The sequence below is a fragment of the Numenius arquata genome, chromosome 33 (assembly GCF_964106895.1).
Source record: "Numenius arquata chromosome 33, bNumArq3.hap1.1, whole genome shotgun sequence".
NCBI classification, from domain to species: domain Eukaryota; kingdom Metazoa; phylum Chordata; class Aves; order Charadriiformes; family Scolopacidae; genus Numenius; species Numenius arquata.
In genome coordinates this window covers 539,696-553,332 of record NC_133608.1, presented here as the reverse complement: position 1 = coordinate 553,332, position 13,637 = coordinate 539,696, and the positions used below count along the sequence as shown (strand labels likewise).

The following is a 13,637-nucleotide window of genomic DNA, read 5'->3' as shown; positions in this document are numbered from 1 at the left end:
CGATTTCTGGGAATAATTCTTCCAGCCCGAGCTCCCGTCGCTTGAATCCCTTTATTCTCCCCCCAAAAAAGCCGATTTTGGTGGCGATTCCTTTTAAGGAGCTTTGAAAGGAGCAAATCCCGTGTTTCCGTGGGGGACCGATGAGGCGGTGGGAGATTTCTCTCCCAAAAAAAAGGCAGATTCGGGCAATTTTTTCCATACCTTATTGTAGATGTAGCAGTTTGTAAACATGGTGTTAAAATCCTGGATACATTCTTGAGCGTTCCAGTAGTAATTATTCTCCAAACGTTTCTTTATTGTTCCCATATCCATCGGAGTTTTAATTATCTTATAATAATCCTGGAAAGGGAAAGAGGGAGACGAGGACGTGAGAAGGAAAAAATTCCCTTTTAAGGAGCGGGATTTCTCCCTCCCGTCCGCAAAATTCCCTTTTAAGGACCAGGATTTCTCTGTTTCATCCCCAAAATTCCCTTTTAAGGAGCGGGATTTCTCCCTCCTGTCCCCAAAATTACATTTAAGGAGCAGAATTTCTCCCTGCCATCCCCAAAATTCCCTTTTAAGGACCAGAATTTCTCTTTTTCGTCCCCAAAATTCCCTTTAAGGAGCGGGATTTCTCCATTCCATCCCCAAAATTCCCTTAAAGGAGCGGGATTTCTCCCTCCCATCCCCAAAATTCCCTTTTAAGGACTCGGATTTCTCCCTCCCATCCCCAAAATTCCCTTTTAAGGAGCAGGCTTTCTCCCTCCTGTCCCCAAAATTCCCTTTTTAGGACTGGGATTTCTCCCTTCTGTCCCCAAAATTCCCTTAAAGGAGCAGGATTTCTCCCATCCCCAAAATTCCCTTTTAAGGACCAGGATTTCTCTGTTTCATCCCCAAAATTCCCTTTAAGGAGCAGGATTTCTCCCTCCCATCCCCAAAAATCCCTTTTATGGTCTGGAATTTCTCCATTCCGTCCACAAAATTCCCTTAAAGAAGCGGGATTTCTCTGTTCCATCCCCAAAATTCCCTTTAAGGAGCAGGATTTCTCCCCCCCCATCCCCAAAATTCCCTTTAAGGAGCGGGATTTCTCCCCCCCCGTCCCCAAAATTCCCTTTTAAGGACGGGGATTTCTGCCTTCTGTCCCCAAAATTCTCTTTTAAGGGAAGGATTTCTCCCTCCCCATCCCCGACCCCCCAAAAAACCCAGGAGATATTTAACTCCCGGATTTAGCCCCCATTTTAGCCTCAATGGGGGTTTTTAATTAAAAAAAACCAACTTTGGTAAAGAAGTAATTTAATCCCAGAGGCACCAAAATGTCCCAATTTTGGGGTTTTCGGTTGGAAACGGTGAGGATTTAATTTAATTCCGAAAAATCCCAACTCTTGGTCACGGGTCGAAGGAAACGACGGGAGAAGTGGGAAAAAATCTGATTTATTGCAGCCCCTGAAAAGCAACCGGATTAAGACAAAAGAAGGTGTTTCTATTTTTAGGCTTTATATAAAAAAATAAAAGGGCTGGAAACACCGTTGCTATGGAAACCGTCACTTCCCACCACTCCTCTTCTTAATTATTGAATTAAGAAATTAAATAGCCCAAAGCTCGGGGAATAAATTATATCTTAAAGGCAGGGAGCGGGCAGTGGGAATCATGGAAGGGTTTGGGTGGGAAGGGACCTTAAAGCCCCCCCCCAGTGCCACCCCTGGACACCTCCCACCAGCCCAGGTCACTCCAAGCCCCCTCCAACCTTGGCCTTGAACCCCTCCAGGGATGGGGCAGCCACAGCTTCTCTGGGCAACCTGGGCCAGGCTCTCACCAAAGTTCTTCCCGAGATCTCACCTAAATTTTCCCTCTTTTATCTTAATCCCCACCCCCCGCCTCATCCCATCGCTCCCCTCCCTCTCTCTCCTGGAGCCCCCTTAGGGACGGGAAGGTGCTCCAAGATCTCCCTGGAGCCTTCTCCTCTCCAGGCTGAACATTCCCAGCTCCCTCAGATGCTCCTCAGAAGTTCTCCAACCCCTTCTCCTCGTGCCCCAGCCCCTTCTCCTTCTTCTCCAGCCCCTTCTCCTTCTTCTCCAATCCCTTCTCCTTCTTCTCCAGACCCTTCTCCTTCTTCTCCAGACCCTTCTCCTTCTTCTCCAGACCCTTCTCCTTCTTCTCCAATCCCTTCTCCTTCTTCTCCAGACCCTTCTCCTTCTTCTCCAACACCTTCTCCTTCTTCTCCAGACCCTTCTCCTTCTTCTCCAACCCCTTCTCCTTCTTCTCCAACCCCTTCTCCTTCTTCTCCAACCCCTTCTCCTTCTTCTCCAACCCCTTCTCCTTGTGCCCCAGCCCCCTCACCACCTCCATTGCCCTTCTCTGGACACGCTCCAGCCCCTCAATAACTTTCCTGTCGTGAGGGGCCCAAAACTGGACACTATTCGAGGTGGGACCTCACCAACGCCAAGTACAGGGGGACCAGCACTGCCCCAGTCTTGCTGGTCACACTCTTCCTGACACAGGCCATGCTGGTGGCCTTCTTGGCCACCTGGGCACTCTGCTGGCTCATATTCAGCCATTGCTGACCAACAACCCCCAGGTCCTTCTCCAGCCACTCTTCCCCTGGCCTCGAGTATCCATGGGGTTCACCTCAAAACAGGTGATTTGCTTAGTAATTTTTAATGATTAATTATTTTTGGTGTGAAACAATGTCTGGTGCTGGGCTGGGGGACAGGACTAAGGACTCCCCTGTCCCTGACTCCCGAAATATTATTCCCACTTTCTTCTTCTCCGTGTCCGTGTGGGAAGAGGAGGGTGGAAAAAGGCAAAGCAGCGGCTGAACCACTGGAGATTCCTCCTCGTGTGTATATTTTCTATAAGATCATAGAATTATTCAGGTTGGAAGATCATTGAGTCCAACCATTGGGGCTTCGAGCCCAACTGTTGGATCATGGAGCCCAACCATTAGGTCAAATCCAACCACTGGATCATCAAGTCCAACTGTTCAATTGAGTCCAACCATTAGATCATCGAGCCCAACTGTGGGATTATCAAGCCCAACTTTTAGATCATCGAGTCCAACCACCAGATTGAGCCCAACCGCGGGATGACCAGGCCCAACCATTAGATTGAGCCCAACTGTTGGATCGTCGAGCCCAACCATTGGATCATTGAACCCAACCATCAGATTGAGCCCAACCATTGGATCATCAAGCCCAACCATCAGATTGAGCCCAACCATTGGATCATCAAGCCCAATCATTAGATTGAGCCCAACCGTTGGATCATCGAGCCCAACCATTGGACCATAAAGCTCAACCATCAGATTGAGCCCAACCATTGGACCATCGAGCCCAACCATTGGACCATAAAGCCCAACCATTAGATTGAGTCCAACCGTGGGATCGTCGGGCCCAATCGCTGGGATCATCATCGGGCCCAACCGTTGGATCATGGAGCCCAACCATTAGATTGAGCCCAACCGTCCGGTCACCAAGCCCAACTGTCAGATCATCGGGCCCAACCATTAATTAGATCGAGCCCAACTGCTGGATCATTGAGACCAACTGTGGGATCACTGGGCCCAACCATTGGATCATTGGGCCCAACCATTAGACTGAGTCCAACTGTTGGATCATCGAGCCCAACCGTTAGATTAAGACCAACCGTGGGGTCATCGGGCCCAACCATTAGATTGAGTCCAACTGTCGGATCATCGAGCCCAACCGTGGGATCACGGAGCCCAACCATTAAAGATGGATTCTGTGACTCCAGGAGAAGGCGCCAGACCAGAACGGTCTCGCTCCTTCCACCGAGACCCATCCGCTCTCTCCCCCTCCACTTACAGGGAGGTTCAGTTTGACGGCGTCCACGGGCTGCTGGAAAGGCCACGCAAACTGGTGCTTCCACAGCGTCTTCAGCACCACCTTGAGCAGATACTGCAGCTGGTTGGTCATTCGCTTGGGTTTGTTGGGGTTGGAGGTCTCCGGCGGAGGGGGGTTAACCCCTACGACGCTGCCTTGTTGGGGCTGAGCCTGCGATTGCGTCGTAGACATTTGGGTGGTTTCCAGTCCGTCCCCCATCACCGGCAAATTCCTCAGTCTCGTTCCGGGGCCGCTCTCCCCCGACATGCTATTGATCCCATTGCATTCCTCACCGGACACCCTGCGGGAATGAGAGAGGAGGTCACTTCCAGCCCGGCTTTGGGTTCAAAGCGTTACTTAAAAATAAAGCCGAAGAACGTCTGTGGGAACCCGACCTCGGAATCATTACAAACCCCTCCCGGACCAACAATTGGACCAGGACCTAACAACGTCCCTCTGCCAGAGAACTTGGGGAACTGGACCTCGTGCCCGGTGACAGCGTTGTCTTGTCCCAACTGATGATGTCAGCATTCCAAATGGACTAAGAAAGGATATTTTGAGGCAATTTGCCGTCTCTCTCACACCAGGTATTCCCACTGCCTCTCCAAAGGTGAGTTTTATCCCTGTTCTCGCCTCATACGGTCAACAAGGAGCCCAATGTTCTCTATAAAGAGCCCTCATTACCTCTAAATGAGGAGCTAATGAGCAAACCACGGCTCCTTCTTGGCAATCACCAGTTTGAGCTCCAGCGTTGGGTTGGCCAACACCGGGTCTCTCACACCAGGTATCCCCACTGCCTCTCCGAGAGTGAGTTTTATCCCTGTTCTCACCTCATCTGGTCAACAAGGAGCCCAATGTTCTCCATAAAGAGCCCTCCTTACCTCTAAACGAGGCACTAACGAGCAAAACACCGCTCATACTCAGCAATCACCAGTATGAGCTCCAGCGTTGGGTTGACCAACACCAGGAAGAGAAGTTCCGTCGGCGTTGGCCAAATTTTAGCTCCAGCCACAGGAGAGCAGGGTGATTTATCTCCTTCCAGCTTCTCCGGGAGCACCCACCCCGTCACCGCGGGGTCGAGCTCACCCCAATTTCACCCCAAAGTCTTTTAGGTGAACGTTGAAGCTTCCGCGGGATGTTTCGGCCCAACCGTGAAGCAACAGACCCACCTTTAACTCACAATATTTGCTTTCCATGGATAATTTAGGTAGTTAATAACTTTAGGGAGATAATCTTTAGGTAGATAATGACTTTAGGTAGTTAAGTAGATAACCTTTAGGTAGTTAATTTAGGTAGATAATCACTTTAGGCAGTTAATTTAAGGAGATAATCTTTAAGTAGATGATCTCAAGGTGGACAACCTCAAGGCAGACAACTCAGGGAGATAATTTATTTAGATGATCTTTGGGTAGCTAATTTAAATATTACCCTAAAGACTAAAAACTTAGGAAAAAAGGCATTTCTGCTGAGCCCATGGACCTCTCCCGGGGCGCATTTCGGGACTCTTTGAAGACCATCCGTCTTCTTAAGTGTGAAGGGGTCACCACCGAGGAAGGACCAGCCACCACCATCCTCGTTGGGCGTGTGGGACCTTCCTCGGGTGAAGACCAAGAGCCAGAGCCCCCCCCAAAAACCTCAGCCAGGCTTAAACCTTGGCTGGAAGTTGCTTTTACCGCTCCAAAACCAACACTGACCCATCAGATTTTGGTCTTTAAATGATGGGATTTAATTTTTCAAGGCTCCGAGGGACACGAAGCATCGCTCGAGCGGGGAAAATGGGTGCGACGGAGTCCCCTTGGTCCCCCGGGGGGGATCTTAGGGGGGATTTTGATTCCTCCAGGAATGTATTAAAGGAAAATTCTGGAGATATAACCCTAGCCGAGCAAAAAGAACCCTCTTTGCTGGCCCCGAGGGGCTGCCGTACCGTGTAGGATACATTGCCGTCTGATTTTGCCCCAGAAAACGATGCGGAGTCAGAAGTTGCTTGGCTTGTCCATCGATCTCCCGGGGCTTCAGGCACAAATGCCTTCAGATACCGGATCTGAGGAAAACCGAAAAAAAAAAAGGCAATTAATCCCAGGCGTCGACCCCAAAACATCAGAAATTAAGGTTACCTCCAGAAAATTATCTGTTTTTTACCATATATCAAATAATTCAGCGAAACAAATGAACCAACGGCGCCTGCAAAGGCGAGACATGGATGGAAAAACAATGAATTATCAACGATATTTAGTTTTTCCCAGGGTTTTTTTCCGCCTTTTTCCTGAAATTCCTCATTTGAAGGTCAGCGTCCGAGCTGTTTCCTCCCTCCGAAGCCAACGGTTCCCCCAGAACCAACCGAGGAGGAGCCCCAGGAGCTGGTTTTGGGTTTTATTTTTCAAAGAGAAGGGAAAATAATTCATCGTTGCTTTAATTTCTTGCCTTTCCACTTAAAACCGAAGGCTTTAACCCCCCGTCCGGGCACTTAATATCGGATTTACCCTTTGATTTCCGCTCATTTAATTTATAATCTATCTTTTTCACCGTCTCCTTGCTCCTTGGGAGGGATCCGACCGCTCTCCTCTCGCCTTTCCTAACTCCAGCGATACTTTTTTAAGGGATTAACTGAAAATACTCCAATTTTTCTCCCATTACACCGTTTTTCTCCCCAATAAAAGGCTGCTTTGACCCTCTCCCTGGCCCTGGCAGTTACAGCCAGTTACGAAAATCAGGAAAACCAGCAGGAAAACTGGGAAAACCAGCAGGAAAATCAGAAAAAACAGCAGGAAAATTGCAATAAAACAGTATGAAAATTAGGAAAACGAGCAAGAAAATCGGAAAAATCAATAGGAAAATCATGAAAACCAGCAGAAAAATCAGAAAAACCAGCGGGAGAATCAGGAAAAACAGCAGGACAATCGGAAAAGCCAGCAGGAAAATTGAGAAACCAGTAGGAAAATCAGAAAAAACAGCAGGACAATCAGAAAAGCCAGCAGGAAAATCAAGAAACCAGGAGGAAAATTGGAAAAAACAGCAGGAAAATCAGGAAAACCATTGGGAAAACTGGAAAACCATTGGGAAAATCAGGAAAACCATCGGGAAAATCAGAAAAGCCAGTACAAAAATTGGGAAAGCCAGCAGGAAAATCAGGAAAACCAGCGGGAAAGTCAGAAATGCATTAGGAAAATGAGGAAAACAAGCAGGAAAAATCAGAAAACCAATAGGAAAATTGGAAAAAACAGCAGGAAAACTGGAAAACCAGTAGGAAAACTGGGAAAACCAGCAGGGCAATAGGGAAAAACAGCAGGAAAATTGGGAAAGCCAGTAGGAAAATCAGAAAAACCAGCAGGAAAATCAGGAAAAGCAGCAGGAAAATCAGAAAACCAGTGGGAAGATCAGGAAAACCAGCAGGAAATAAAGGCGGGTGGGGGTTAGTGCTGAGGGATCGGATTCATTCCCCCAACGCCACTGGAAAATGAGGAAAAAAACCCGCATTTTGGGTCATTTGGAGTGAATTTCTGCTGTATTAATGGCAGCCTGTGGTGAAGACCACAGTGGAGCAGATGTTCCCCCTGCAGCTGGTGGGTGTTCACCCTGCAGGCCATGGAGGTCCATGGTGGAGAAGGTTGTCCACCTTGCATGCCATGGAGGACCACGGTGGAGCAGGCTGTCCACTTTGCACGCCATGGAGGACCACGGTGGAGAAGGTTCTCCACCCTGCAGGCCATGGAGGACCATGGTGGAGAAGGTTCTCCACCCTGCAGGCCATGGAGGACCATGGTGGAGAAGGTTGTCCACCTTGCAGGCCATGGAGGTCCATGGTGGAGCAGACGTCCACTCTGCAGCCTGTAGAAGTCCATAGTGGAGCAGGTTCTCCACCCTGTAGGCCATGGAGGACCATGGTGGAGCAGGCTGTCCACCTTGCACGCCATGGAGGACCACGGTGGAGCTGGTTCTCCACCCTGCAGGCCATGGAGGACCATGGCAGAGCAAGTTGTCCACACTACAGGCCATGGAGGCCTATGGTGGAGCAGATGTCCACTCTGCAGCCTGTGCAAGTCCATGGTGCAGCAGGTTGTCCACCCTGCAGCTGGTGGAGGTCCATGGTGGAGCAAGTTGTCCACCCTGCAGGACACAGAGGTCCACAGTGGAGCAGAAGTCCATCCTGCAGGCTGTGGTGAAGACCATGGTGGAGCAGACGTCCACCCTGCAGGCCATGGCGGTCCACGGTGGAGCAGATGTCCACCCTGCAGCCTGTGGTTAAGACCATGGTTGAGCAGGTTCTCCACCCTGCAGGCCATGGAGGACCCCACGCTGGAGCAGATGGATGTGCCTTGAAGGAAGCCATGGCCCCATGAAGAGGAGTGAGCTTTCCTGGCAGGATTTGTGGCCCCACAGAAGGACCCACACTGGAGCAGTCCGTTCCTGAAGGACCCCACCCCATGGATGGACCCACACTGGAGCAGTTCCCGAAGAACTGCACCCCATGGGCAGGACTCCACGTTGGAGAAGTTCCTGGAGGACCGTCTCCTGTGGGCAGGACCCCACGTTGGAGAAGTTCCTGGAGGACCATCTCCGGATTTAAACCCGGATCTAAATTCGGCATCAAATAAATATTTAATAAAATTATCATTTTTTATCCAGCTTTAATGAAGCCAAAGGTGGATCCGGGAAATCCAGGGAGGCAGCAAGATTTACTGGATCCAAAAGCAGCTCTTCCTTGGTCCTGCATCCCCCTCTCTGCAGTGATGCCCCCAAAAAGGACATTATTGTCCCCAAAATACGAAAAAAAAAATAGGCGCATCCTGTAAAATATACACTTTTGGGCGTAAGAGTTAAAATTGAGGGGAATCACCTGAAATGGGAGTCGCCCCCTCGAGGCGCTGGGTTCCTCGTCACCAGCTGAACCCTCTGACCGTCATTTTCGAAGGGACTTATCAAAGGAAAGATCTGGAAAGAAAAGGAAAAAAAAACGGTTTGAATTCAAAATTCCAGCCCCAAAAAGCAGCGTAAATTCCCATCCTTTGCTTTTTCCAGGCAGAAAAAAAATTTCCAAATATACTGAAAAAAAATTCAAATATACCAAAAAAAAAATTCTTCCAGATAGACTGGAAAAAATCCGAATATACTGAAAAAAAATTCCAAATATACCAAAAAACGTCCAGATATACTGAAAAAAATTCCAAATATACCAAAAAAATTCCAAATATGCTGAAAAAAATTCCAAATATACTGGAAAAAAATCCGAATATACCAGAAAAAAATCCAAATATACAAAAATTCCAAATATACTGGAAAAAAAAAAGTAGATATACCAGAAAAAATTCCAGATATACCGAAAAAAATTCCAAATATACCAAAAAAATTCCAAATATATTGAAAAAAAAATCCAATTATACCAGAAAAACAACCCAAATATACTGAAAAAAATTTCCAAATATATCAAAAAGAATTCAGATATACCAGAAAAAATTCCAAATATACTGGAAAAATCCAAATATACCAAAAAAAAAAATCAAGATACACCAGAAAAAATTTCAAATATGCTGGAAAAAATCCAACTATACTGAAAAAAAAAATCAGATATACTGAAAAAAATTCTGATACAGTGAAAAAATTTCAAATATATCCACAAAATTTCGAATATACTGAAAAAAAGTGATTTAATTTGAGGTAACCAACCCAAACCACCTCTTTTTGAACGTTCCACCAAGGACAGGTCCATTCCCTTGTGTTAAATGTTCCCCAAACAAGATGAAATAACCTGAAGATTAATCAAAAAAGCTCTTTTTAGCCCAAAAAGTCCTTTAAGGTGGTTCCGAGACCCGGGTTTAACCCCAAACCCGGGATTTCTCCCCGGCTTCGCTCCTCGGGACATTCCCAACACCGTCCCCCTCGGCCCCACGGCAAGAGCTCGAGCTCCGGATTTTCACAGAAATGCCCCAAAACTACCCCAAAATGGAGATTTAACCCCCGAGGTGAAGCCGATCCCACGAGCAGCCCCTCGGGAGCACAGCCAGCGCCTTTCCAACCCCGTTCCCGCCGGAAACACCCCCCAGAGCCGCCGCCAGGCCGATGAGAGCCCAAAATACATCAAACTACTGAAAAAATAATCTTAAATTTCATTTCTGGGAGAAGAAAAAATCTTTCATTTCATTTTTGCGGCAGAATTTCATTTTGGGGGGCAGGACAGAAAATCTTTAATTTCATGTTTAGGGGCAGGAAAAAAAATCTTTAATTTCATTTTTGGGGCAGAATTTCATTTTCAGGGGCAGGAGAAAAAAATCTAATTTCATTTTTGGAGGCAGGAAAAATATCTTTAATTTCATTTTTGGGGCAGAATTTCATTTTTGGGGGCAGGAAAACAATATCTTAAATTTCATTTTTGGGGGCAGGAAAACAATATCTTAAATTTCATTTTTGGGGCAGAATTTGATTTCTGGAGGCAGGACACGGGAAACGCGACACGATTTGGGTTTGGGATTGTCCCGACCCCACGGGCAGGACCTCGCCGTTGGCCTGGTTGAACCTCAAGAGGTTCTCACGGGTCCCACCTCCAGCCTGGCCAGGTCCCTCTGGATGGAATCCCACCCCTCCACGGAGCTTGGTGTCATCGATCCCACTGTCCCTGTCCCCAACAAAGACGTTTAACGGCACCGGTCCCAGTGCCCGACCCCTGAGGGACACCACCCGTCACTGATCACCACTGGGACATGGAGCTGTTGACCATGTGGGACCACCTGGCCAGTTTCTCCTCCACTAAGTGGTCCATCCGTCAAATCCATTCCAGTTTAGAGACCAGGATGTCATGTGGGACGATGTCAAACGCTTTCCACAAGTCCGGGGAGATGACGTCCCTCATCCACCAACCCTGTGATGCCATCGTGAAGGCCACCAAGTCACCAGGAAAGCTTCAAGAGAAGCGTGAAGAGCAGAAGATCCACAAAAGGACATCATCTTCCGGCCAAGGGCATCACATCCGACCCAGAGACCCTTCCTTCCCTCTCCTCGTTGAGTCTCTTCTCCTTTTGACCGTCAGCTCAGCGGAGGTCACCACCACCAGGAGATATCCTACGTCTCGTCTCCGTGGGGCACACCAGCCCCATCTCCACGCACAAGGCCACCAGACTCCAGCGCTCGTCAAAAAATAGATGCCGAGACCCATTATCTTGCCCAAAACCACTTATTTTGTCTGGGGAACCTTATCTCCACGGAGGCCGTTGGCATAAACGAAGGCCGAGCTCTGGGGATGTGTCCAACTCCAGGGAAAAAAACCACAATTCAGTCAAAAAGAGCCCAAAAATCACTATTTTCCATGCGCGGGAGTTGGATTTTGCTCCCCTCGAGCCACAAGAGATGTTCTACCACAGAGATCTCCTGGTAGGATTCCAAAAGGGGTATAAATTCCCATTAAAACATCGTTTTTCCAACAAATCGGGTGAAAAAAGCCCAAAAGGGAGAACCATCAGCACCAAGAAAAAAAAACACCACACCTAAATTTGCCATAATTATCACAAAATTAATTCCAAGGTCGTTTTGGGTCCAAATCTTCCTGCGAGGACGGAAACCGGCTCCGGGAAGCGCCATGGATTTCATTGGTCACCGATTTCTTCGGCCAAGAACCCTCTGAACTGTTTTTAGCCTTTTTTTTTTCTTAATAATCATTATTTTTATTCAAAATGCATTTTTTTGCCGTACTTTAGGACTCCTTTAACGTCCCGAGTCTGACCCTTGATCCAAGAGCCGTTCCCGACAAAGGGAAGGAAAACTTGGAACTGGATCCAGGAATGGAATTTAAAGACCGAACGAGAAGCGCCGGGGAAGGAAACGGGGAGAATTTAACCAAAAATAAGCATTTTTAGGACCTGATTTGCCCGGATTTTGGGATTTTCACATGCAAAGCCAAGGGCGGGCGCAACATTTCGACGTTTCTGAAGCGCGTACGTTGGATATTGTCGGAAATAGCGCACCGATGTTCAGCCTGAGCTGAAGCCGAGGGGAAGGTTTTTTCGGAGGAAAAAAATAGCAGAATAGCCGATAATTAAATAAAACAGGGAATTTTCGGTGCGTTTTTTGATACCAGGGAAGGTTTTCCTCTTCCTTACCCCGATCTCCGGCTCCTGCTGCATCCGGAGCATCTTCAGACGCCGACAATAAATGCTTTTTTTAATTATTTCAATAAATCCATGCCCGGATGAAGCCGTAATGGGAGTAAATTGGCACCAAATTGTGACCACGCTCTTAAAATTCTGATTATTGAAGGGATTTCTGCTATTTCAGGGAGGGGAGGGGTCGGAGGAGGAATATCCCACGACCGGAATCTGAGGGGAAGTGAAAATTGGCTTTAAACCCAAAAATCCACCCCAAAACTCAGTATTTTTGGTGAAAAAAGCGAGGTAGGAAGGTGTTATCCCTGAAATAACCGGGATTTTAGTCCACGTCGGGAAAATAGAGGCATCCAACACGCCATAAAAGGTAAATCCAACATTTAAAGCCAATTTAAAATCTATTTTCAGGAAGTATTTTGCTTAAATTTCTCTTCTTTTAGCACTCCATAATTTCCTCTCTATTCTATAATTTAATTCCCATTTAAACCTTCAATTTATCTATTCCTGGGAGGTTTTCCCTACCTAAAAAAAAATCAGGTTTTTCCCCATTTTTCCAGCAGGCTCCATCCAAATATTTGAATTTTTTGCCAAAGCAGAGATTAATTTCTCATTTTTGAGTCCCAAACCACAAATGTCCGGCAGAAGCAGCATTTTAAAGTAATAATCTAAATTTAATAGCGAATAAACTGCTTAAACGTGAGATCTAATTCGGGTTATTCACCAGGAATAATTTCCTGGTTTGGACCCAAAAAAGGGTTTGCGGCCCCCAAAACTGTCCTTTCTCAACCCAAATCAGGTGACGCCCCCCTTGAAATGTTGAATTTTTTTAATCTCACGGCCACCGAAAGGCTCAGAAAAGAGCCAAAAAGTTTATTTAAGATCAGTTCGGGGCTCTGGGATCTTCGAAGCAGAGCGGAAGTCGCAAATAAATATTAAAAAAATTAAAAATGTATTAAAAAAAGTCATTGATGAATGAGCAAAGTAATTAAAGAGCGAAGGCAAAACCAAACTACCGAGTCTCGGTCTCCTCCGAAAATCTCAGGGCACCCAAAATCCCGCGGGTGTTTGGATTTTAAGGGTGTTTACGCCGACAGCGCCCAACCTGGGTGATGAGTTTCAAGCAAAGTCACCCAAAAGCCGCTCGACTCCTTCCCGCGCTCCCAAAAATGGCTATTTTTTATCCCACGTTACGGTCGCGTCGCACCTTGGACCCCGAAAAACTGGCTGAAAGAGAGAGGTCAGAGGGTCACCCAGCTGGAGGTCCCTGACCAGTGGTGGTCCCCAGGGGCTGGCACTGGGTCGGTGACAGGGACAGTGATTTGAGGGCACCCTCAGCCGGTTTGAGGCAGCAGGACACGGGTGTGGGGACACGGACATGGGGAGATGGACATGAGCATCAGGACATGGATGTGGGCACCACGACACGGGGGTGGGGACATGGACACGGGGACAGGGACATGAGCATCAGGACATGGATGTGGGCACCACGACACAGGGGTAGGGGGACGTGTGGGGACAGGGACACGGGGACAGGGACATGGGGACATGGACATGAGCATCGGGACATGGATGTGGGCACCACGACACAGGGGTGCAGACACGTGTGGGGACAGGGACACGGAGACAGGGACACAAGGACATGGGAGTGGGGACACGTGGGAGGGACGGGGGCATGGGGAGGTGGGCATCGGGACAGGGACACGAGGACACAGGGAGACGGACACAAGCATCA

At 47.8% G+C, this 13,637-nt stretch overlaps 1 protein-coding gene across 1 annotated transcript in view; it reads right to left on the bottom strand.

Moving 5' to 3' along the window:
* BRD4 (bromodomain containing 4) overlaps positions 1-13,637 on the bottom strand; it is a 68,999-nt gene that overhangs the window by 41,756 nt on the left and 13,606 nt on the right. The window contains exons 2-5 of the mRNA XM_074165146.1: positions 8,653-8,747; positions 5,743-5,859; positions 3,801-4,119; positions 202-339 (exon numbers count right to left, since the gene is read on the bottom strand). Coding sequence (XP_074021247.1) covers positions 202-339; positions 3,801-4,119; positions 5,743-5,756 — 471 coding nt within the window. The 5' untranslated portion in view covers positions 5,757-5,859; positions 8,653-8,747. The remainder of the gene's footprint in view (positions 1-201; positions 340-3,800; positions 4,120-5,742; positions 5,860-8,652; positions 8,748-13,637) is intronic.